At 29.1% G+C, this 22,021-nt stretch overlaps 5 protein-coding genes across 7 annotated transcripts; 3 read left to right on the top strand and 2 right to left on the bottom strand.

The window, feature by feature from the left end:
- Positions 1 to 25: 25 nt before the first annotated feature.
- On the top strand, positions 26 to 6,775 carry LOC145742670 (uncharacterized). Of its 2 annotated transcripts, none has more exons than XM_082560446.1 (11): positions 26 to 264; positions 364 to 534; positions 695 to 779; positions 932 to 1,043; positions 1,107 to 4,139; positions 4,268 to 4,428; positions 4,622 to 4,747; positions 4,878 to 4,975; positions 5,148 to 5,351; positions 5,624 to 5,862; positions 6,063 to 6,775. In XM_082560446.1, exons 1-11 carry the CDS (start codon positions 248 to 250, stop codon positions 6,182 to 6,184), a joined length of 4,368 nt encoding a protein of 1,455 aa, XP_082416572.1. In that variant the 5' UTR covers positions 26 to 247; the 3' UTR covers positions 6,185 to 6,775. The 2 variants fall into 2 exon arrangements, with proteins under 2 accessions (XP_082416572.1, XP_082416573.1); XM_082560447.1 differs by having other exon boundaries at positions 4,280 to 4,428.
- Positions 6,776 to 7,466: 691 nt separating this feature from the next.
- On the top strand, positions 7,467 to 13,807 carry LOC145741836 (uncharacterized). 2 transcript variants are annotated; one of them, XM_082559500.1, is made up of 11 exons: positions 7,467 to 7,576; positions 7,748 to 7,918; positions 8,036 to 8,120; positions 8,294 to 8,393; positions 8,462 to 11,368; positions 11,446 to 11,606; positions 11,880 to 12,005; positions 12,147 to 12,250; positions 12,438 to 12,644; positions 12,768 to 12,997; positions 13,183 to 13,807. In XM_082559500.1, the coding sequence occupies exons 1-11, from the start codon at positions 7,560 to 7,562 to the stop codon at positions 13,233 to 13,235; spliced, it is 4,161 nt and encodes a 1,386-aa protein (XP_082415626.1). In that variant the 5' UTR covers positions 7,467 to 7,559; the 3' UTR covers positions 13,236 to 13,807. The 2 variants fall into 2 exon arrangements, with proteins under 2 accessions (XP_082415626.1, XP_082415627.1); XM_082559501.1 differs by lacking the exon at positions 7,467 to 7,576 and having other exon boundaries at positions 7,630 to 8,393; positions 8,530 to 11,368.
- A 174-nt stretch (positions 13,808 to 13,981) lies between these two features.
- On the bottom strand, positions 13,982 to 15,525 carry LOC145743204 (NTF2-related export protein-like). The gene is made up of 4 exons (XM_082561119.1): positions 15,430 to 15,525; positions 15,200 to 15,292; positions 14,556 to 14,645; positions 13,982 to 14,364 (listed from the first exon to the last, which is right to left on the bottom strand). Exons 1-4 carry the CDS (start codon positions 15,445 to 15,447, stop codon positions 14,149 to 14,151), a joined length of 417 nt encoding a protein of 138 aa, XP_082417245.1. The 5' UTR covers positions 15,448 to 15,525; the 3' UTR covers positions 13,982 to 14,148.
- Positions 15,526 to 15,754: 229 nt separating this feature from the next.
- LOC145743734 (large ribosomal subunit protein eL43-like) lies at positions 15,755 to 16,927 on the top strand. Its single transcript, XM_082561769.1, has 4 exons — positions 15,755 to 15,790; positions 15,877 to 15,999; positions 16,328 to 16,398; positions 16,818 to 16,927. Exons 2-4 carry the CDS (start codon positions 15,885 to 15,887, stop codon positions 16,905 to 16,907), a joined length of 276 nt encoding a protein of 91 aa, XP_082417895.1. The 5' UTR covers positions 15,755 to 15,790; positions 15,877 to 15,884; the 3' UTR covers positions 16,908 to 16,927.
- A 329-nt stretch (positions 16,928 to 17,256) lies between these two features.
- LOC145743733 (dnaJ homolog subfamily B member 11-like) lies at positions 17,257 to 21,487 on the bottom strand. The gene is made up of 9 exons (XM_082561768.1): positions 21,219 to 21,487; positions 20,532 to 20,688; positions 20,247 to 20,350; positions 20,023 to 20,146; positions 19,731 to 19,873; positions 18,849 to 18,989; positions 18,543 to 18,654; positions 18,141 to 18,300; positions 17,257 to 17,830 (listed from the first exon to the last, which is right to left on the bottom strand). Exons 1-9 carry the CDS (start codon positions 21,281 to 21,283, stop codon positions 17,766 to 17,768), a joined length of 1,071 nt encoding a protein of 356 aa, XP_082417894.1. The 5' UTR covers positions 21,284 to 21,487; the 3' UTR covers positions 17,257 to 17,765.
- Positions 21,488 to 22,021: the final 534 nt, after the last annotated feature.

Here is a 22,021-nt window from a genome sequence, read left to right on the forward strand (position 1 = left end):
AATACAATATACTGGCTTAATGTGGTTACTCGCTTAGTGTGCAGACTTGTGTGCGCATCTATTTTGCACGTACACACACTGCAATATTGCCTTTGTTAGGATATTTTAGTAAAGTAATGTGCTTCTATTGTTCAATAGCTTAAGCATATTATAATATGTGAAGTTGTGCTGTTAAAACTGTTTGTTTAAAGTTAAGAAAGAAAGTTAAAAGATAAATGTAAAACTATTTTAAATTATTGAAGCAAAGATGGCAAGTAATCAACTGTAAGTAAATAAAGAAGTAAATAACCATAATTATTAAATAAATAATATTAACCTGATAAAATTTTCCTAAATTGTTTATTTTTTAATATTTATGCCAAGGCCATCGTCTGATGTTCAACAATCTACAAATGTTAATAATGATACACTCGCCAAGTTGGCAGAATGCCCTGTTTGTCAGGAAAATTTTGTACGCCCATGGATCCTGCCTTGTACACATAACTTGTGCACAAAATGTATGCAGAGATGGATGTTTATGGATAACGATAAAAGGTTTGTGTAATCAAAAATAATGTTATTTTGGAATTATACTTTTAAAATTTCTAAAAAAAAAACCTGAATAATATTTATAATTTGTTTGTGCCTATGCTGTTTAATTTAAAGTTTTATTTTTGCTATTGTTTTTAAGTTTGTTAGATAATTTTTTATTTAGATGTCCCTTGTGTAAAGAATCCTTTCTAACTGGAAAACACCATGTTATGAGAAACCGCTCTTTGGAACAAATTGTTAACCATTTGGTACATGCCAAGTTTATGTTTAGAGTTTTTCTTTGAGATAATAATATATACATATTTTAAATAATGGTGGCCATGTCAAGCTTACTCTACTTTTTTATATTTACCGTCAAGTTTTTTTAAAAACTTAACTGTTTTTTTTCAAATTCATTTAGTTTCCAGAAACTGAAATAGATCAGACAGCCTTTGAAGACAAACGCAATTCTGGAGATTGGGTTGATTTTAATATAACAAAACGAGATACGAGCCAAAACCTGGCTATAACAGGTATGCACTTCTTCATTATAACCAATTAAAATATATTTTAAATTGGCCAATCTTTTAATTTAGCTACATTTGAGTCCATTTCACGTATCACAAACCTGGCTCCATCTGATCTTGATTTTTTTAAGTCTAATGACTTTAAAAGGGCGTTCCAGTTGGCCAAAGATACAGAAGTTTTATTTTTACATTGCTATGGTGATCCAGGAACGGGAAAGAAAGAAATTGTTAGACATCTAGGTGAAAAATTTCCTTATCGTGAATCAACTCGAGTAGTTGTTTGGTGTATCGACTGTGATAAACAAAAACATAACTTAAGAAACAAGTTATATGAATTGGCAAAAGAGATGTCCCAAAAAAAGGTTCTCAATAAAGAGAAAAAGATTGGATTGGAAATTTTGTCTGAAATGAAAAGTGATAATGCCACTAAAATTGTTGATGTTTTTTGCAGCTGTAGTGTTCCATTGCTTATTATTGTTGAAAACCTAAAAGTTACAGATCAAAAATTTTTTCAAAATTTTTTTAAAAATGTTAAAGCAACTGGAGTTAGTCAGTTTCATGTTTACATCACAACACACGATCAGAATATTGGACTTGATCATGAAGTAACAAAAGACTGGCAAGCTTCTCCTGTAAGTTTTTTCTTAGAAGATGATATAGCCACCTGCAGCCCAGAGACTTCAGATTTTAAAGGTGACGATCAGACAACATCCAAGAGTAAAGTAGAAAATCAAGTAGCATTACAGTGGACAAAAGATGGTGAGGAAGGATCCAAGATTGAAGAACAAGATGGTGAAAAGCCCAAGCATGAAAAACCAAGTCCAGAAGAATCTAAAAGTGAAGAAGAAGATCAAGGAGCATTCCATAGACAAGAAAAAGATCAAGAAACATTTAAGAGTAAAACAGAAGATCTAAAAGCATCTAAGGTGGAAAGTAGAGCCATACAAGAATTTAAAAGTGATAAAGAAGAGCTGGAGGAGAGTAATGAAGAGAATCAAAATGCAGATATGGATGGACAAAAAGATTTGGAAACAGTTAAGAGCAAACAAGAACCCTTGGAAACATCAAAAAGTGAAGAAAAAGATCTTCAAGCAGCCGACATCAAAGAGGAACATCTTGAAGCATGTTGGAGTGAGCAAGATGAAATAAATGATTGCACTTCCTTAAAAATCTACAAATCAATAGAAATCAAAGGTTTTACCGACCCCGAAGGTGTTCAATATTTAACTGACAGTCCAAGTACATTGGAAAATACAGAGGCAGCAACAGAATTAGTTAAAATGTTCTCAGGGTTACCCATTTCTCTATATATTATAAAAAAGTTCTGCAGCAGTGTTCGAATCGATATAAATGAGTATCGAAAATGTATTGAGTATTTGGTTTATCAAAACACAAGTGACCCTCTATATTTCGTCGTTACCACATTATTTCCAATGATTGAGGATTTATCAAGTTCAAAAGTTTTGACTTCTTTGGCATATTTACATCACAGTCAAATTCCTAGATTTCTCATAGATTCTTTGTTTCTAGAAACTTTGGAAAAGCCCTCTAAATTTACAAAAATATTGAGTGGCCAATTTATTTCCAAGCTTGTGAATTTTGGTCTCTGCTCAAAGGAAAAAACAACTTCAGGAACTGTTTTTACTTTTAATGAATCTGTTCTTAAAGTTTTTCATCTTAAATCCAATGGATATTCTTTACAGTATGTAAAAGACACAATTTTTGCCTTAGCTTCAGTATCTACAAAAGATATCAGAAATCCTGCAACTAGGGTTAAAATGGATCAATTACTTCCTCACATTCAATACTTGCTGGACCATTGCATTGAAATTGAAAAACAACGCCCAATTTTTCCAAAGATTGAAGAAAACAAATTTGATTGGATTTTAAATGAGTTAGTACTTGCTTACTTACTTGAAGTTTATGGTTCACTTTGTACCAACTTAACAGTTGAGAGATGTAGGCTCTATTTGGAAATAGCAATAAAAAAGCTTTGGGATATTGTATTGTATTTGACAAAAAAATCCAATCTTTTTGATTTTAAGGCAAATGAAACTGAAAGCACTCAAAAAATTGCCCAAAAGGTTGTGGAATTATGTAAACAAGCTGGACAAAGCCTTCCATCTGATTTTATTGCCAAGTTTTATTCCAAAATTGTTGTTTTTGCTAGCAAAGGTGAGTTTGAATTTTTGGAAGAAAGTTCAGTAGATAAGGAGAAATTTCGAAGATTCTGTGAAAAAATGAAAGACAGCGCTACTTTAAATCCTGACAAAATTTCAACATTGCAAGATTGTGGTCTTTTTCTTTCTAATGATGTGCACAAAAATGTGTTTTTTGCCGAACGACTTGCTATGACCTTACACAGCAAAAGTAGATGTGTGTTATTTGATGAAAAAGTAAAAGAGAGCAGTGCTTATGATCCATCTAAGTGGCATTCAAAACTTGCTTATGAGATTGCAGCTTGTGTCTCCGAACCCCATAAGTTTGATCTACTAAGTAAATACCTTGCTAATATGGGTGGATATAATCAGTTAGTTTTAGAATGTGAAGATGACAAAAATACTAAAGATTTAAAATCTGCTAGACAAATGTGCGTTGATGCTTTACAAGGTGGTGAACAAAGAATGTACGAACATGGTCTTGTAAGAGAAACAAATACAACAGCGTCGCGTATTCAATCACTGCGTAACTTGATACGCATTAACACTCGCCTTATAAATTCCAAAGAAATTCGTGATGAAAGTTTTCGGGAAGAATGTGATGGAGACTGTGCGACACTTATTAAAATATCAAAAGAAAATGTAAACATAATTCCTATGGCTTCAAGGTCTTTAATATACTGTGCAAAATATCTGGTAGCTGTTAAAAATGTTGAAGATGCCTTGGAGTGCTTTGACCATTACTTTGAAAAAATTAAAATGGAAATGAAAAAATCAGAATTTGCCTGGGTTGTCCTGAATTACTTAAGATTAGTTAAGGAAGAAGACTTAAGAGAAAGAATGGATGATGTTATTCATATTTGTGAGGAAATTTTAGAGTCGGATATCGAATTACAACCAGAACTTAACAATAGTCTGAATCAATATTTACATGAAATCAAAGGTACAATGGCTTGTTTTTTAACATTACAACAATATATAAATTTCAACCTTTTGTTATCAATTTGAGTTGATCTTTTGTTTGTAATTTTTCTTTGTTTTTGTAGTAGAGAAATAAATTTTTTATTTTAGAAATGAAATTAGTTTTCAGTTGCCATGGCGATTCAACTTCAAAAGTTGTTGGAAAATCTGGAGATATAATCAAGGTGTTTGGTTGTGTAGTGAACATACCAGAAGGTGCCTTAGATAAAGATGTTCGTATTTCTGTTGGAGCTTCTTACAGGAAGAGAAAGGTAAAATGCTTGTGCATTAAGAGATAAATATTATTGGAAACATAACTGATTTTGCCATAATTATCTTGATTTTTGTTCTTAGCAGTTTATAAACTTTAAACACTAATGTTATGGTAAATTAACTGCAAAAGCAAATATTGATGTAACACTGCTTTATGAAGTCAATATTAACAGTAAGCAAATATTGTTTTAGAATAAGGAGTACATGGATATAACAGCTGAACTGTATTGTAAACCTGATGGGTTAATTTTTAAAAAACCCGTTCAAATAACATTGCCTACTTGTTATTTTACAGAAAAAGAACCACTTTCAGTAGAGGTAATTAATATGTTTAGACTAAATTTTAATAAATGTGTTAAACTCTTCGATATTTATTTTTATATTGGAATCTGACTTTACAAATGTGATAGTTATTTTTCTATCATTTTTTTAATATATTTTTATTTAGATCCTGATTAAAAAAGCTGATAAAAAATGGGTGCCATTTAAAACTGGAACTCTCGGAAAATCCAAACTAATTAGTTTTGAAACAAACCACTTTTCTGGGTATTGTAAAAAGAGTGTTGTAATAAAATTTATCTGTGTATTTTGTAGTAGTAGTTTAAAGATAAAAAATAATGTATTTGCAACAAAAATATGCTTAAACCAATTGTATGGTTAAAAACTTGTTAAAGTTGTTAATTTATATTAATTTTGCATTTTTACAACAATTAAACAGATTTTTAGCAAGATTATACGAGGCAATTATGGGACCCAAAATCTACATGAAAAACATGGTTTCTTTTGGTTATCGCAAATCAGCAGATGAACCTCTAAATGAAACTTATCTTCACTGGCAAATATTAGATAATATCTCTAATAAAGAGTTAAATGTAGAACCACCTGCACACTGGGCTTTACGTGAAAAGTTGGATATTGAAAGGTTGGTTTATTATTGTAAATTAAGCAATACTGAAAAGAAAGGGTGAAGGGAAGACAGAAAGAGAGGAAAGCCCTAAAAGAAGAGAAGAAGGGGCAAGAGGCTCAAGAAAAAGTATTTTATAGTCATTTTTATTGGGCAGCATTTGACAATTTCTGCTGCTAACTAAAGATGACTGCAAAATACTTTTTCTTGAGCCCATCACCTTTTCTTTCCTGGCACTGCAACCAATTTTAAAAGTTGAGTTTTACCAATATATATTCTTCTCTTTTTAGTAATAATAAAGACATAGTGCTGTCAATTGAGGGTGCAGGCTACACAGCTGAACCAATTAAATTTAAAAACATTTTTTCGTCTAAATTTGATCAATCAGGAATATTTGTTGTTAAATCCAATCTACCTGAAATACCAAAACCTGATGGAAAAATATTTAACTTCACACTATCCAATGCAATACACAACAACATCATTCGTGAAACCAAATTCATGTTTCCAAAGCAGAAGGAAAATCAGGGTGAACTAATTTATATTTGAGTTTAATTAACAAACGAGCAATTAAGGTCTCCAATAAACGATAACTTAACTTTTGTTAGTAAAGTTTATTGGCTGTATTTTGTTTTTGTTTGTACCAGGTTAGATATATGTAAAAATTAATTTAATTTTAAAGTACATAGTAGTTAATATAAATTTAATTATTTACAACCCTGTTTTTAGTTGAGGTTGCAGAACCAGCAAACATGTATGTAGACTGCACATTTAACACAACTGTAGTAGCTGATTCAACGGTCAGTCAATCACCAATTTCCTCATCTGGTGTTAGTTATGAAGAAAGTTAAACAGCATGATGTTAAAGTCATATTACAATTTCTTAGGTATTATAGTAATGCTTAACTGAGGAATTGGCATTACTTTCTTCTTTAAAGACTAAAAGTTAAGCAACCAGTTAATAATTACAAAGTCAATAACATACCTAGCTAAATAAATCAACTCCTTTTTTGTGTAAAATGCGAATTTGATAAGCCTGTTGGCTAAATGTATATAATGATTAAATAATTTTTTTTAAATAGGGTACTTAGCATAATTTTTTAAGTTAAATTTGTAAATTGTCACATTATTGTAAAGATTTATTCCCATTAATATGAGCCATTTTTTAAGCCAAAGTTTTTATGCAAGTACTAGTTTCATGCTGATTATTATCTAATAATATTAGTTCTATTCATGTAAGTATTTGTACGAATTATGTATATTTGTAAATTTATTTTTGCACTTTTTGATGTGTTAATTTTTAGTAGGCTAACAGTTTATTTTAACGATTCTACAAATCTCTTCGTTAATACTTTTACTATTAGTTATGCAACATCCTTTACAAAAATTAAAATTGTGTTAAAAATAAAGTAATAGATTAACTCTAATGAAGATTTTTTTATTTTAAAAAGGTTTTAATATTTTTTGTGCTAGTTATGTATTTTTGTAAACATTTACTGATTGTTAAATATGTATATTTTTGTTTAACGTTTATGCTTTTTTGTATTAGAATACAATTTGCCATGAATAATTTTTTTAAATTCACAGAAAAAAATTGTGGTTTTATGTAAGATATTATACGAAGCACACCTATATATGTATACTGCATAATGCTCATACTACAAAAAAGTTAAGTGTTTAATAGTCTTAAAAGATCATTAATAATCTTCTGTGTTATTCGTCATTGTCACTGAAAAGTTCTAGGTAAAGGCTCTCGTTATTGTTTAATATCTGTCAAAAGTACAAAAAAAAGTCTTTTAAAAGCACTATAATGAGACTGTAATGTACATTACACGGCCTAATCATAGCGTTTATAAGCAACATTTTTAATGTAAGTTTATTCCTTTGGCAATTCGCCGCTTTAATCACGTAACTAAAAACACGGAACCCAGCTTGCTTTAAGGAGAAATTGCCTTTTAACCTTTGTTTACCCAGGAACGCCAACTCCGGTTGGCAAAATTGAGAATTAGTTAAGTTAGAACACAAGTACTGCAAGATTAGGTTTTTTGGTAAGGTTTTAATCTGGCAGCGAGGGCTTCACTATACCAGAATAGAAATTAGTAAAACAAAAATTCAGACGTTAAAACATATATACTTTTAACTTTATCACTTTGTGTTAATGTTAGGTTGTGCTATTAAGAGGTTAAGAAATATAAAATATAATTATCTTAACTTATAGATGCAAAGATGACAAGTAAAGAAAAGTGAGTTAATTTAACCAAATAGATTAAGTTATTAATGTTTGACATTATATTAACTGAATATATATAATATTTTTGTGAAAAAGAAACCATATCAATCTTATTTTTTGTGTTTGTTTCTTCGCATAACAATAATGTGAATTGTATTTTATAAAAATATACATTTATGCAAAGGCTACCATACAATGCCGACCAATCTACAAATGTGAACAAAGATACACTCGCCAAATTAGCAACATGTGCAGTTTGTCTTGGGAAATTTAAACAGCCTTGGGTGCTTCCTTGTTCACATAATTTTTGTGCAGAATGTTTGAAAAAATGGATGCGTATGAATCATGATTTAAAGTAATGTCCTGTTTAAGTAACCTTTTAAAAAAAAGTAATCCAAACTTACTTTTAAAAAAAAAATTTCATTTAGAGTTTTACGACAATTGTTAGTATTTTAAAGCACTTAAAATTTAGATGCCCAATATGTCGAGAATCCTTTCTAACTGGAAAACACCATGTTATGAGAAACCGCTCTTTGGAACAAATTGTTAACCATTTGGTTCATGCAAAGTTTTTGTTTATACTCAAAGTTTTTTTTAAATAAGAAATCATTTATTATGATAATTTTAAAGTTTGGTTGCAGTCTATAGCATATATAATCAGATAATTTCGTTTATAAGTAACCTTTTTTAGAAAAAGATCAATAATTGTATTTTTTTTAAATCCCAAAAGTTTCCAGAAACTGATATTGAACACACAGATTTTGAGCCAGGAGATTGGGTGGATATCAAAATAACAAGAAGAGAAGGAAATCAAAACCTGGCTGTAACAGGTAACCTTTATACTTGATAAATAATACTCAATAAAATACATTCTTCATATGCTAATATTTTGTTGTAGTTGAATTTGAATCGACTTCACGTATTACAAATCTACCTTCTTCTGATCTTGATTTTTTTAAATCTAAGGATTTTAATGCTTCTTTGCAAGTGGCAAAGAATGAACCCGTATTAATGCTAAATTTCTATGGAAATCCAGGAACAGGAAAGAAAGAAATTGTTAGACACCTAGGTGAATTATTTCCATATCGTGAATCAACTCGAGTAGTTGTTTGGCGTATCGACTGTGATAAACAAAAACATAACTTCAGAAACAATTTATATGACTTAGCCAAAATCATATCCCAGAAAAATCTTTTGAACAACAAAAAAAAGTTCGGATTGGAAATTTTATCTGAAATGAAAAAGAATAATTCTGCCAGAATTGTTGATGTTTTATGCAGCTGTAGTGTTCCACTGCTTATTATTGTTGAAAACCTAAAAGTTTCTGATCAAAATTTTTTGTGTGATTTTTTAAAAAATGTTGATCTAAAGGCAACTGGCGTTACTAAGTTCCATGTTTACTTTACAACACATGATAAGCTTATTGCAATTGATTTCAAAGAAGTAAAAAAAGGGGATTTAAGTTCAGTAAAAATTTTGGTAAAAGATGATATAGTCACCTGCAGTCAAGAAATGTTAGATATTGAGCAAATTTCCAAAAAAGGAACCAAGGGTGAAGAAGATAATCCAAGAACATCTGAAGTTGAAGAAAAAATAATGACCAAAAATAAAGAAGAAGATCTATTAACTTCCACAAGTGAAAAAGAAGATCAAGAAGTATCTAAGAATAAACAAGAAAACCTGGAAAAGCTTAAAAGTAACAAAGAAAAGCTGAATGTAGTGAAGGTACATAAAGAAGAAGATCAAGAACAACCCTTGAAAAAGCGAAGAAGAACTGAAAGCTATAGTAAACAATATTCCATAGAAGCATCAAAGGTCCAACAAAACATGAATAATAATTTCAGTACTTTAAAATCCTATTTTCCAATTAAAATTAAAGGATTTGATGATGTTGAAGGCCTTCAATATTTAATTGGCAATGATAGTACATCAGAAAAGACAGAGGCAGCAACAGAGTTAGTTAAAATGTTCTCAGGGTTACCCATTTCTCTATATATTATCAAGAAGTTTTGCAGCAGTGTTCAAATTGATGTAAATGAGTATCGGAAATGTATTGAGTATTTGGTTGATCAAAATAAGAGTGACCCCTTATATTTTGCTGTTACAACTCTATTTCTTATGACAAAGGATTCTTTAAGTTTGAAAATTTTGACTTCCTTGGCTTATTTGCATCACAGTCAAATTCCTAGATATCTTATAGATTCATTAATTGTAGAAACTTTAAAAGAACCGTCACAGTTTACAAAAATATTAAGTGGTCAATTTATTTCTAAGATTTTGAATTTTGGGCTTTGTGCAAAAGAAATTTCAACATTTGGATCTGTTTTTACTTTTAACAAATCTGTTCTTAAAGCTTTTCGTTTAGGGCCCTATGGTAATGTTTTAGACCACATTAAAGACATGGTTTATGCCTTAGCTTCAGTATCTACAAAAGATGTAAGAAGCCCTGCAACTAGGGTTACAATGGATCAATTACTTCCTCATATCAGTCACTTGGTAGACCATTGCATTGGCAAGAAAAGTTTAAGTCCTATATGGCCAATTGTTCCAGATATTAAAGAAACAAAAGATTTTGATTGGATTTTAAATGAGTTAGTACTTGCTTATTTGCTTGAAGTTTATGGTTCACTTTGTACTAGTTTAACTGTCGACCACTGTAATCGATATTTGGAAATAGCATTACAAAAGCTTTGGAATGTTGTGTTAAGTTTAACTGGTACAAAAGAAACAAACCTTCTTGATTTTAATAAAAAGAAAACTAAAAACACTCCGGAAATGGCACCAAGAATTGTGGAATTATGTGAAAAAGCTGGACAATGCCTTCCTTCAGATTTTATTGCCAAGTTTTATTCTAAAATTGTTGTTTTTGCTGGTCAGGAAGAGTTTGGATTTTTGCAAAGGAGTTCAGTAGATAAGGAGAAATTCCAAAGACTCTGTAAAGAAATGAAAGACTGTGCCACTTTGGATCCTGACAAAATTTCAACATTGCAAGATTGTGGTCTTTTTCTTTCCGATGATGTGCACAGAAATGTGTTTTTTGTCGAACGACTTGCTATGGTTTTACACAGCAAAAGTCGGTGTGTGTTATATGATGAAAAAATAACAGAGAGCAATGATTACAATCCATATAAGTGGGATTCAAAACTTGCTTATGAGATTGCAACCTGTGCTTGTAAGTCATATGAGTTTGATCTATTAAGTAAATATCTTGCTAATATGAGTGGATTTAATCAGTTGGTTTTGGAATGTGAAGATGATGAAAATACTGATGACTTAAAATCTGCAAGAAAAATGTGCATCGATTCCTTACAGGTTGGAAAACAGAAAATGTATGAACATGGTCTTATAAGAGAAATAAAAACAACCATGTCATATATAAGATTACTCCGTAACTTAATTCGTATTAACAGAAGGCTAATAAACCCAAATCAACTTTGTGATGATAATTTTTTACAAGAAAGTGACAGGCATTGTAGGGAACTTATCAAAATTTCAATTGAAAATGCGAACAAAATTTCCATTGCTTCAGGTGCTTTAATATACTGTGCAAAATATCTATTAGCTGTGCAAAATGTTGAAGAAGCATTGTTCTGCTTTGACAAATACTTTGCAAAAATTAAAATGGAGATGAAAAAATCAGAATATGCCTGGGCTGCATCAAACTACATGAAGTTGATTAAGGAAGAAGACTTAAGAGAAAGAATGGATGATGTTATTTATGTTTGTGAAGAAATTTTAGAGTCGGATATCGAATTACAACCAGAACTTAACAACACTCTGAATCAATATTTGAATGAAATCAAAGGTATTTTTTGAATTCAGCACATAAAAACAAATCATTACTTGTGTTTTAAAATTTAAATGGTGCATCAATTTTTATAGAAATGAAGTCAGTGATCAGTTACAGTGGCGATTCAACTTCTAAAATAGTGGGGAAATCTGGAGATACAATCAAGGTGTTTGGTTGTGTAGTGAACATACCAGAAGGTGCTTTAGATAAAGATGTTCGTATTTCTGTTGGGGCTTCTTACAGGGCAAAGAAAGTAAAAAATTCTGAATACGTTATTTTATAAATCTGTTAAAATAAACAACAGGCACTAAAGTAAAAATGAATATTAAAGACAAACAATTAAACTTTGTTTTTAAAATGCCCTGCAAGTTTGTTTTATTATTAATCTAGTGACATTGTATGTTTACTACCCTGTTAATGTTTAGAAAGAGCAATATCATAAAAAACATGTTTAAACTGAATCAAGAAACTAAATGTTGTCGTTAGACTTGCTAGATATGATTGTATGTGGTATTGTTTTTTTTAGGAGGAAGAGTGTTTTGTACTTACACCAGAACTGTATTTTAAATCTGATAATTTGACTTTTAAACTGCCTGTCAAAATATCCTTGCCTACTTGTTATTTCTATCAAAAAGAAGATTTAGAAGTAACAGTAAGTTAATATTATTTACAATTTTTCCTTTTTAGATTTCTTATGTATTTTTTATGTTAAAAGATTGATATTACAGCCTTTAGAATAAACTGTTAGATTGTCTTGCAGTATATATATAATTTAAACTAAACTTTTTCACAGATTGAAACTAAAAGTGTTAATAATAAAAGTTGGAAACATTTTACAACAACTATTTGGCGTTCAAACTCAGATTGTATTGAATTTGAAGTTACTCATTTCTGCTGGTAAAATTAATAAAATGTTTTTGTAACTCGGCCCAAATTTGCGATATTATTCTGATCAATTTTTTTTTGGAAAATGGTTTTTAATAATTTAATTGGAAAAACCCTAAAAATAAAAACTAAAACCCAAGATGTCTTATTTTTCTTAGTCCCGCAAGATTGAAAATAATGCCAAATATGTCAATTTTAGGTTCCGAGCTGTTTTGAAAAGTTTATCAGAAGCCATTTTAAGTTGTTTTCAAAAAACAATGCTTTCGGTTGGATATCGAATAAATGTTGAAGAAGATCCTGAAGAATCCACCTTAGAATGGAAAATCCGTGATAACATTCTTCCATTATCACCCCCTACTAAAGCTCCTTTTACTATTGCAAAGGAGCACACTTTTGCCATAGAAAGGTGAACCTGCTTTTTTATTTTTTGTGTGCATTTACTTATAATTACATTTTTATTTTAAATGTATTAAAAACTCCATGTTTGGAATACAGGCCAAAATTCTTATTTCTACTTTATTCTTATTAGATGGAATCAAGAAGTAGAAGTATTGATACAAAATGATGAGTATAATATAGAACCACTTCGATTTAAAAACTTGTTTCAAATTGGTTTTGTTGACAGCCAAGTTTTTAAAGTAAGTCACATCCAACAAAATGATAAACCTGATGGGAAATGGTTTAGGTATAAAATGAAGTCGACTGCTACAGATAAATATTTAAAGGAAGACCCGATTAAATTTCCTGCTATGCCAGAAGGTAAATTTCCTTGCTTTAAAACAGTCTTAGTTTTTTATTAGTGGGCACTTCTAGTTTGTTATAAAATGGTATATATGTATAATTTATTTTTTTAATAATTAGTCTGTGATATTTTGTGGTAAATATATGTAATTGTTTTAAAGGTTATTTTAACTTTATTTATTACACCTTAACTATTTGTTTAGTTGCTGGAGCTACAAATGTGTTAATTAACCCCACAATAAATGAAACAATTTGACAATTAACAGCTACTTAATCATCAATTTTGTTATCAGATGTTAGTTTTACTATAAGATGCTTTGACATAGTGTTTACTTTAGATTGTGTATAATTTAGCTGCTGTAATGTGAATGTTTTGCCTTAACACCAAATAAGTTAATGATGATGTAAAACTACAAAATCAACATCACACCTTGTAAAAGTAATTTAACTAACCAATTGGGTAGTAAAAATGACCTTTTCTTAGATAAAACAATTTTAAATAAACTATAATACACAACTTTTTAAATTTATTTTGAAAATCACATAATTTTTTGATTTCTTCTTTTAAAATGAAAAAAAAATTGATTTTTAGACAGTTTTTAAAATCAAAGTTTATATCCAGTTCATGTAAATGCTAATAACCATCTAATAATATTAGTTTGATTATGTTAACATTTGTACTAATTTATCATATTTTTAAATTCATTTACGTACTTTTTTATGTTTTAACTTTTGTAATTGTTAGAAAAAATATAATAAGGTGCAGTTACTTACTTCATGATTATACAAATATATCTTGTTTTTACGCAAAATTATGCAGCCTTTTTTACAGAGAAATCAAAATTGCATTAAAAATAAAATATAACTTTTACTGATTTATAAAGTTTTATATATTTTTTGTGATTATGCAATAACCATAATTTTTACTAATTATGTAAAGTGTACATACTTTGTAGAGTGCTTATGCTATTTAGTAATACAATATAATCTTTAATGATTGAGTTTTTTATTTCACAAAACAAAAAGCAAATAAAAACAAAGCTTGTAACAGCAAAAAGTTTACTTTACTATGGGTCATAGAAAAATTGTAGTTCTTTTAAAGGTTTTATCATAAAAAGTACATCTTTATACTTAATATCACCAACACTTTAAAGGTTTTTTATTTAAAGTTAAGGGTTTCTAAGTCTTAAAACATCACTAATAATCTTCCAAGTGTTATCCACGCTTGTCACTGTAAAGTTCTGGGTAAAAGCTCTCATAGGTTGATCTTCATATTTGACAGTCCCACCTACTGCTACCAAAATTGTTTGTTTACCCTGAGTAAACTGAGGCCTCACTGGTTGACTGTCTAACCAATCAATGTTGTGGAAACAACCAGGAAGGTCCTGAAATAAAACATTAAAAGTTGTTTTAGGCTTTGAGTGAGTCATTAAATTAAAGATTATGATGTTAAGAGTAAGTATATATATACTATTTAATGTAGTAAAAAAACATAACACGTTGACTAATTATCAAAACAACAAAAAACATAGCACTATAATTAGACTGTAAAGGTGAATTAAACAAAATAACATACCTGTAAAAATTTTGCAATTTGTTCTTTTCCTTTGATTCCATTTCCTTCCCAAACTAATTGTGCAGAATCATGATAAAGTTTATCTATTTTCTATAAAGAAGTTTTAATGAACAAAGAAGTAGATTTGCTACTTTTATTTGTCAGCACCATGTTTGATAATTTAGTCTATTTAAATTTGTCAATGGTGTATGAATTACGTAATGTTAAACATTTACACATTTTGTTAAGATTAATTTAAATCTAGCACAACAATTTGATTTACATAAATGAACAAAATAATAACCCTATTTTTTACCATCTAATTTCTTACATCTTATAATAAATAATTAGATACATGTTGCCGGCAGCATGGTGTAGTGGTAAGAACACTTGCTACACTACCATGAGGTCGTGGGTTTAATCCCCACTGCTCTCATGCTGTAGCGCCCTTAAGTAATGGTATAAACTTCTGCAATTATAATCTATAATATCCCAAACTGCCACAGGCAACTCAAGACTAGGTCAGACTAACTGATGTTACTCTATGTTTGGGTCGCGCATTCAAATCCCACATCGAGGATAAAGATATATACAAAAAAAATGTAACAGAATAAAGTGAAATATAAAATTAACCAGCTCTATAAATTCAGTTTTATATAACTTACATGTCTACTTTTGTCGTAAGATTTATAGAATAAATTACTAAATTTTTCCCCAGCTTGGATTGCTTCTTCTATTTCACTTTCAATTGATTTCACCTGAAAATACGAATACAAGAGTAAAATGACAGAAAATACAAACTCAAGTTAAAATGTGAAAAATACAAAGTTAAAAATTAAATAGACAGCTAGGTAGAACAAATATTTATATATTAATTTAATAATTGTTAAGTTACCTCTTCTGCAGTTGCCATTTTCTTCTTTTTAACGTTTTTTCTTCCAACAAAAACGTTGATGTAAATTCAAAAGCTTATAAACACGCTACTATTGTTGTTGATATCACGTGATTTAGTCACGTGAGTAGCTCTAAATATTCAACATATTTTTTAATTTAATACTAATATTTATATTAATTAATGTTTATTAAAATTAATTAAAATAAGTTTTTTTTAATGTGTAAATTTTTTTATTTTCAACTCCATAATTTAGCCGAGGACAAAATAAATAAAACAAAAGTTTGAACCAGTGTGCAAATAAAAGTGTCGTCTTTTCCCGAAGCACGGTGTCGTTCTTTTTCTCTCGAGATTTAGTGCAAAGGTTTGTTCTACTCGTTTTCACAAGTTTTTAGTCGATTTTAGGCTAAAAAACGCCCCAAATTAATAACAAAATGTTGATTTAAACAGAGGATACGATGGCAAAACGTACCAAGAAGGTCGGAATCGTCGGAAAGTACGGGACGAGATATGGTGCTTCGTTAAGAAAGCTAATTAAGCGAATGGAAGTTTCACAACATAAAAAATACACTGGTATGTTGATAGCAATATATTTTGATGTAGTTTGTAAATGTATGTGTATTGTATGCTTAAAGTTGATTTTTTTAGGAAATTTATATTTTTTGAATATATATATAATGTTTATTTTTATATGTATATATAAATAAACATCATTAATAATTTGGATTTTATTGCTTTTATGGATTTTATTGCTTTTTTATGCTTTTATTTTGCTATATAACTATCTATAAAAGTTTAGTATTATTACTTACAAATTTTTAAAATGAATCTTTTAATGCTTTTGGTCTTTGTATATTTTTTCCCCTTTTTTAAAATGTTCAAATATTTATTTTTATTCTAGGACCAAGTGGTAAGGATGACTTGAAACGACTTGCTGTTGGAATCTGGCATTGTAAATCTCTCGATATTAAGGTATTCCATTTGTTATAAAATCTTAATATTGATTTTATGATTTTTTTCCAATCCACTAATGTATTGTCTGATTGTTAATATATTTTTATTGTTTATCACTTTCATTATTGCATTAAAAAATTGTTAAAAAAATAATATTATAAAATATACACATTTTTTATCTATTCCAATCCAGTATTCAGTTTTTAAATAAAGGTGTTTGTTATACATTGTCAGCCTTTAGTATTGTTATTAAAGTTTATTTTTTTTCGCCTGGCTTAAGTTAATTTTTGGTAACGATTTGCTAAATGTGGCAATAAATAGTTTAACTTATCACACGCAAGAATTAAGCCCCCACTTTTGTCTTTAAAATTCACTTTGTTTTAACCAAATTACAAATCTAATAATCTAAAGTTGTAATCTCTGTCATTTTTCTTCAGATTGCTGGTGGTGCATGGGTTCCTGAAACCACGACTGCTGCAACTGTTAAATATGGAGTCAGGAGACTTCGAGAACAAAAAGAGGCTTAAATAAAAACTATTTGGTCTCACTTTTGTGTGGTTGTATTTCAAGCCCATATACAAGGTCAGACAGTTGTTATTATTAGATTAGTTTGTATGTAGTTAGATAGGTTTTTATAGTAGGTTTAAAATGAAACTGCATTAGCTAGATAAGAACTTTAGTTAAAATGTTTTTTTTTAATATGGACCCTCGCATATCTGTTAAAACTGTGGTAAAAACCCCAAGTTTAAAACCGGTTAAGTGTTATTAAAAATTCTTTACAAACTGACCTCCCTATTCAAACATATTTGACAGAAAAAGTTTAATTAAAATCTTTTAATATTTCTATTAAGCCAAACAACTTTTAAATTATATATTATAATAGTCAAATGTGTGCCAAAAAAACAGAATAACCCCTAAAACTAAATTTTCCTACTTTTATTACCTTTTAAAACAATGGTGACCACCAAAATAGAATAAACATTTAAAAAAAAGAGAAATTTAAAGGCTGTAAAATACTGTTTAACATAAATAACCAGGTTGTTTAATAAGATAATAAAATCACAGAAAATTATGCAAAGTTTTTCTTAGTTTGATAGCATTTGTTTTTATAGTACTATAAAATGAGTATAACAAGTAACAAACTTTAAATTTAAGCCTAATGAAACGAGAACAACAAAATAATTAAATGATTGGTCTTCTTATATTGCTAAAATTGAGATAAATACAGACAGCAATACTTTGTATTTTGAGCCATAAAATAACTACACCAAATTAAGCGCAGAAAAATTATATTTGGAAACTAATTTCAAACGAGGCAAAATAAAGTGACCAAGTAGAGTGTACGAAAATAGATTAATCTGCATAAAATAACCTAGACTGAGAGTTTAAAAACCTTGAAGCCCATTATAAACCTTTGGTTGAGATCCTTTTTTTAAAATTGCTTTAATACCTAAAAAATATAAAAAATTGTTAAGATAAGTGTTTCTATTCTCTAGTTTACACAAAGTTGTCCAATTTATGCAATTTTGTTCGAAATTTCTAAAATTCTACATACACCATTTTATAGTTTTTTTATAGATATTAAATTATCCTTTTTGTAATATTAGCCGAGTTTTCTTACTATGTTTATATCTAGTGGTTCTACTGATAGTTAACAGTTTTTTTATTAGTAGTATTTATTGTGTATATACATTTATTTTACTTTTATTGATGCCCAAAAACTTGAACACTAGTTATAATTTAAACAACAAAAAACATACCTTCTTTATGTTTATCTGATAATTCACCCCTTGGAAATTCAACATCGAATGAAATAATTAAATTTCCTCTTAAGTTATAATTTTCATTCGATGGTAAACCTTCATTTTTCTTCTTAATTCGGGCACCAGGCCAAGTGACTTGTTTTCGTTCAATATTAACCTATAAGATTAAATATACAAGTTATGCACATACCTATTTAGACTAAACTTAAATACACTTTTTTGAATATGCTTTATTAAATATCTGTTGATCTTCTTTTAAAAAAATTAAATTATTATACATATATTTTATTTTTTAGGTATTATCTTATTAATTATTAATAATAAAATATAGTCTATACCTTTTTTGTTACCCATATACAATAATAAATTTGGGAAAATGTATTAAACTTATTCTATTACCTGATGTCCATCTAAATGAGTAATGTTTGTTGTGAAACCAAGTAAGGCATCATTTAAAGATATTGTTATATTCGTATAAAGATCTAAACCCTTGCGCTCAAAAATTGGATGTCTAAAAAAAGAAAATTGATTTGTAAATATTTTAAAACCCTAAAATTAGGTGTTTTTTTAACATTTAACTAGTTGTATATGTTATTTTAGTTTAATTACTTAATTTTTACATATTTTGCGGAGATTTTAACTATTGGTTTAAAGGCCAAGTTTATATAAAAACTCAACTGTTCATAATTCCACCTTTAAACTTACTTTAAAATGATAATTTTGAAACTGATATCTCCCGGTTCACCATCAATATCAGGTTCACCTTCTCCCATGAAAGGATATTCATCTCCTTCTTCCATACCCGGCTCTATTTCCATTTCAAGTACACGCTCTTCATTTACATATCTAAACAAATATTTAAATATGGTTGAAAATTGTGTAGGCAAATAATATTATCACCAATGCTTTATGGTTTAAAAGAAGCATAAAAATCCGGTCATACATTGCTTGATTTTGCTATGATTTTATTTTTTAGTAGTCACAAAATAAGATAATTAAGTATTGCATGAATGGGCACCAGTTTTCTACAAGGAACTATTGTAACAGGCCAATTAAGTCCTGCTATTGTCGTATATAATTAATAATAATCTGGTGTACAGACAGGATATTAAGTATTTTAGAACACGCCAGATTAAATAATCCAATGGGCAATTTAGTGTTATATAAATACAGCAGGAAGATAATATTTTTATAAGCTGATGCATGCTTTAAAGATTCCTGTTTTTGTTACTTATCAATACAATTATTCGACAGACAATTTGGAACCTTTATTTGTTGTTTAGTTTTTAAAATTAAGTCTCCATACATTAAACATTGTTAAAGTATGGTTGTAATACTGTTTCCAAACCAAACACCTATTTGCTGTACTACTACAGTGGGCATTTTAATTGTCGCAAAATGGTTGCAACTCACAATTAATATTTGCCCGCGATAACTTACCTATGCATCACCAATGTTTTTTTTTTGATTTAATAGATATATAAATTGGATATCGTTATATAGGCTATATATATATAATGTCGACTAAGCCCGGTTATATTTGGATTTGTGTTAATAAAACACTTCACAAGGATTTAATTTTCTTACTTGACATTTGGGCATTGGTCACAAACTCTTTGCTGGGTCATCTGTATTCTACCCGGCCCCATTTGATGCGTTTTCATTTCAGTTCGACAATTACATTCTCTTGTTCCTGATGATGGTTTACCTACTGGTTTAAACCTGGCCATCTATAAAGAATATAAATAGAATTGTAACTTGTTTTAATAATAATTTTGTAGCTTTATTTTTTGGCCGATTTCTGTTTGAATTCGATTGGGAATATTTTTAAGGTTCACAGTTAAGAAAGAGATACAAATTTGTCATTTGATTGTATTACCTCCACAAAATTTCCTGAGTAAATTTCTTCTAAAGTGACTTCCAATGGAATTGTGAATGAATCTCCCTTAGGTGTGTCTTGTTCACCCTGTTGACCTCCAAATCCAAAGAAATCGCCAAAAAAACTAAATTAAATGTAACAGAATATTAAAAACCTAAATTCTTAAGACCTTAAAATTGCTTTTTTTACTGATTGATTTTGTGAATATTTTAAGTTTAACCCACCTTGAGAAATGGTCATGACCGCCACCTCCCCCATTCATCATATCTTTCAACCCTTCTTCACCATGTTGGTCATACCTCTTTCTTTTGTCTTTGTCTGACAAGACCTAACCCAAAAATACAAAATAAAAACCCTAACCTTCAAAAGAATAGCCTTATAGGTGTAAATTCGAACATTGTTTTTATATATTGAAATAATTCTAAATGTAAAAAATTTTGGATTAAAAATACAATCATTTAATAAATCATTTATAACTTCAGTATTTTGTAACACTATTTATCTGTTACCTCATATGCTAAAGCTAGTTCTTGAAATTTATCGGTGGCTGTTGGGTCATCAGGATTTTTGTCGGGATGCATTTGTTTGGCAAGTTTTCTATAAGCTGATTTAACTTGTTTGGTTGTTGCATCACGAGATACTTGTAATATGCCATAAAAATCCCGTCTGCAATAAAAATTATTTTTAGGGGTTATTAAAAAAACTATTTTTTTTTTATATATATCTTTATCCTCGATGTGGGAAGGTCGAATGCGCGACCTAAACATAGAGTAACAAGAGTTATTCCGACTCAGTCTCGAGTTGCCTGTGGCAGTTTGGGATATTATAGATTATAATTCCCCGATAATTATACTGCTGATAAAGTGCTGGCTCAGCAGGAGTTCATACCGTTTATAGCGACTTACTCAAGGGCGCTACAGCATGAGGTCAGTAGGGATTGAACCCACGACCCCATGTGTGGAGTAGCAAGTGTTCTTACCACTACACCACGCTTTATTAATTTATATTAAATAGACTAAAAAAAACATTCAATAAAAAATAAATATTAACAAATAAAGCTTCACATTTTTAGTTTTTTTACTACGTTAACATTTAGATATTTTAGCTTATTTTTAAATAGAAAAACATATATATTAAATATTATTACACCAGATTGGATAGTCTGATTTAAATATAAAAAAAAACAATAAATTTACCCTGCCAAAGTGTAAGATACCAACAAGATTACAATAAATAAAGATTGAATCCAATTTTTATCCATTTTTAATTTTTTTTTTCGGAACTTTAATATTAATTGTTGACCAAACTCTTTCTTAAAGCCCTAACCAAATACCTTTACACTAGGATTGTTTCAGTTTTTGTAATTTAATAATTACACTCTGTTATTTTTTTCTATATTTTATATGTTTGTTAAAAAATGCCGGTGACGTTTTCTTGTTTTTTTCTTATAAACAACAATGAATGAAAACTACGTCAACGTGTGTATTACTTCCGGGTTGTTTTATCCCACGCTATTTTCTCATGGCAGCGACATCTAACATTTGTTTTAAATAATATATCTATTTATCCTCAACAAATTCTTTTCTATCTTTCCACATCGAGGATGAAGATATAAACAAAAAACGGTTAAATTTAACAAGCTTTATGATTGGTTTATCCCATAAAGGATTATAGAAAACAATCTAATATAAAAATTGGGAAAGTTACTTTCTCTATGGCAAATAAATATCACAATCTCTCATAAAAATGTTTTATATCTGATTAAAAAGAGTTATGTTTGTCGTACCAAGCGAAACTGTTCTGTAATATTTAAGTTATTTGGCTATGAGATTTAATAAAACTGTTAACTACATTAAAAAAGCTTGATATTAAAAAGGGAAAATATTGTTAGCAAAATTATGGACAACGTTATTTCTATCGAAGGAACGACCGATATTGGTGAAATCAAGTATGTAAGAAAAATCAAACCTAACTTGAATGATTTTGCAGCCAGGTGAGT

The sequence above is a fragment of the Corella eumyota genome, chromosome 2 (genome assembly GCF_963082875.1).
Source record: "Corella eumyota chromosome 2, kaCorEumy4.1, whole genome shotgun sequence".
Classification (NCBI taxonomy): domain Eukaryota; kingdom Metazoa; phylum Chordata; class Ascidiacea; order Phlebobranchia; family Corellidae; genus Corella; species Corella eumyota.

What these genes read in the sequence shown, in the direction of transcription:
- LOC145742670 (XM_082560446.1), top strand. An exon ending in TTTATGGATAACGATAAAAG is followed by an intron (nt 535 to 694) that starts GTTTGTGTAATC and finishes TTTTTTATTTAG; the next exon opens with ATGTCCCTTGTGTAAAGAAT. An exon ending in CCAAAACCTGGCTATAACAG is followed by an intron (nt 1,044 to 1,106) that starts GTATGCACTTCT and finishes CTTTTAATTTAG; the next exon opens with CTACATTTGAGTCCATTTCA.
- LOC145741836 (XM_082559500.1), top strand. An exon ending in AACAAATTGTTAACCATTTG is followed by an intron (nt 8,121 to 8,293) that starts GTTCATGCAAAG and finishes AAATCCCAAAAG; the next exon opens with TTTCCAGAAACTGATATTGA. An exon ending in CACACTTTTGCCATAGAAAG is followed by an intron (nt 12,645 to 12,767) that starts GTGAACCTGCTT and finishes TATTCTTATTAG; the next exon opens with ATGGAATCAAGAAGTAGAAG.
- LOC145743204 (XM_082561119.1), bottom strand. An exon ending in CTTACGACAAAAGTAGACAT is followed by an intron (nt 14,646 to 15,199) that starts GTAAGTTATATA and finishes ACTTCTTTATAG; the next exon opens with AAAATAGATAAACTTTATCA. An exon ending in AAATTGCAAAATTTTTACAG is followed by an intron (nt 14,365 to 14,555) that starts GTATGTTATTTT and finishes GTTTTATTTCAG; the next exon opens with GACCTTCCTGGTTGTTTCCA.
- LOC145743734 (XM_082561769.1), top strand. Translation starts at nt 15,885, where the DNA reads ATGGCAAAACGTACCAAGAAGGTCGGAATCGTCGGAAAGTACGGGACG. An exon ending in ACAACATAAAAAATACACTG is followed by an intron (nt 16,000 to 16,327) that starts GTATGTTGATAG and finishes TTTTTATTCTAG; the next exon opens with GACCAAGTGGTAAGGATGAC. An exon ending in GTAAATCTCTCGATATTAAG is followed by an intron (nt 16,399 to 16,817) that starts GTATTCCATTTG and finishes ATTTTTCTTCAG; the next exon opens with ATTGCTGGTGGTGCATGGGT.
- LOC145743733 (XM_082561768.1), bottom strand. Translation starts at nt 21,283, where the DNA reads ATGGATAAAAATTGGATTCAATCTTTATTTATTGTAATCTTGTTGGTA. An exon ending in ACTCAGGAAATTTTGTGGAG is followed by an intron (nt 19,874 to 20,022) that starts GTAATACAATCA and finishes TATTCTTTATAG; the next exon opens with ATGGCCAGGTTTAAACCAGT. An exon ending in GACCAATGCCCAAATGTCAA is followed by an intron (nt 18,990 to 19,730) that starts GTAAGAAAATTA and finishes ATATTTGTTTAG; the next exon opens with ATATGTAAATGAAGAGCGTG.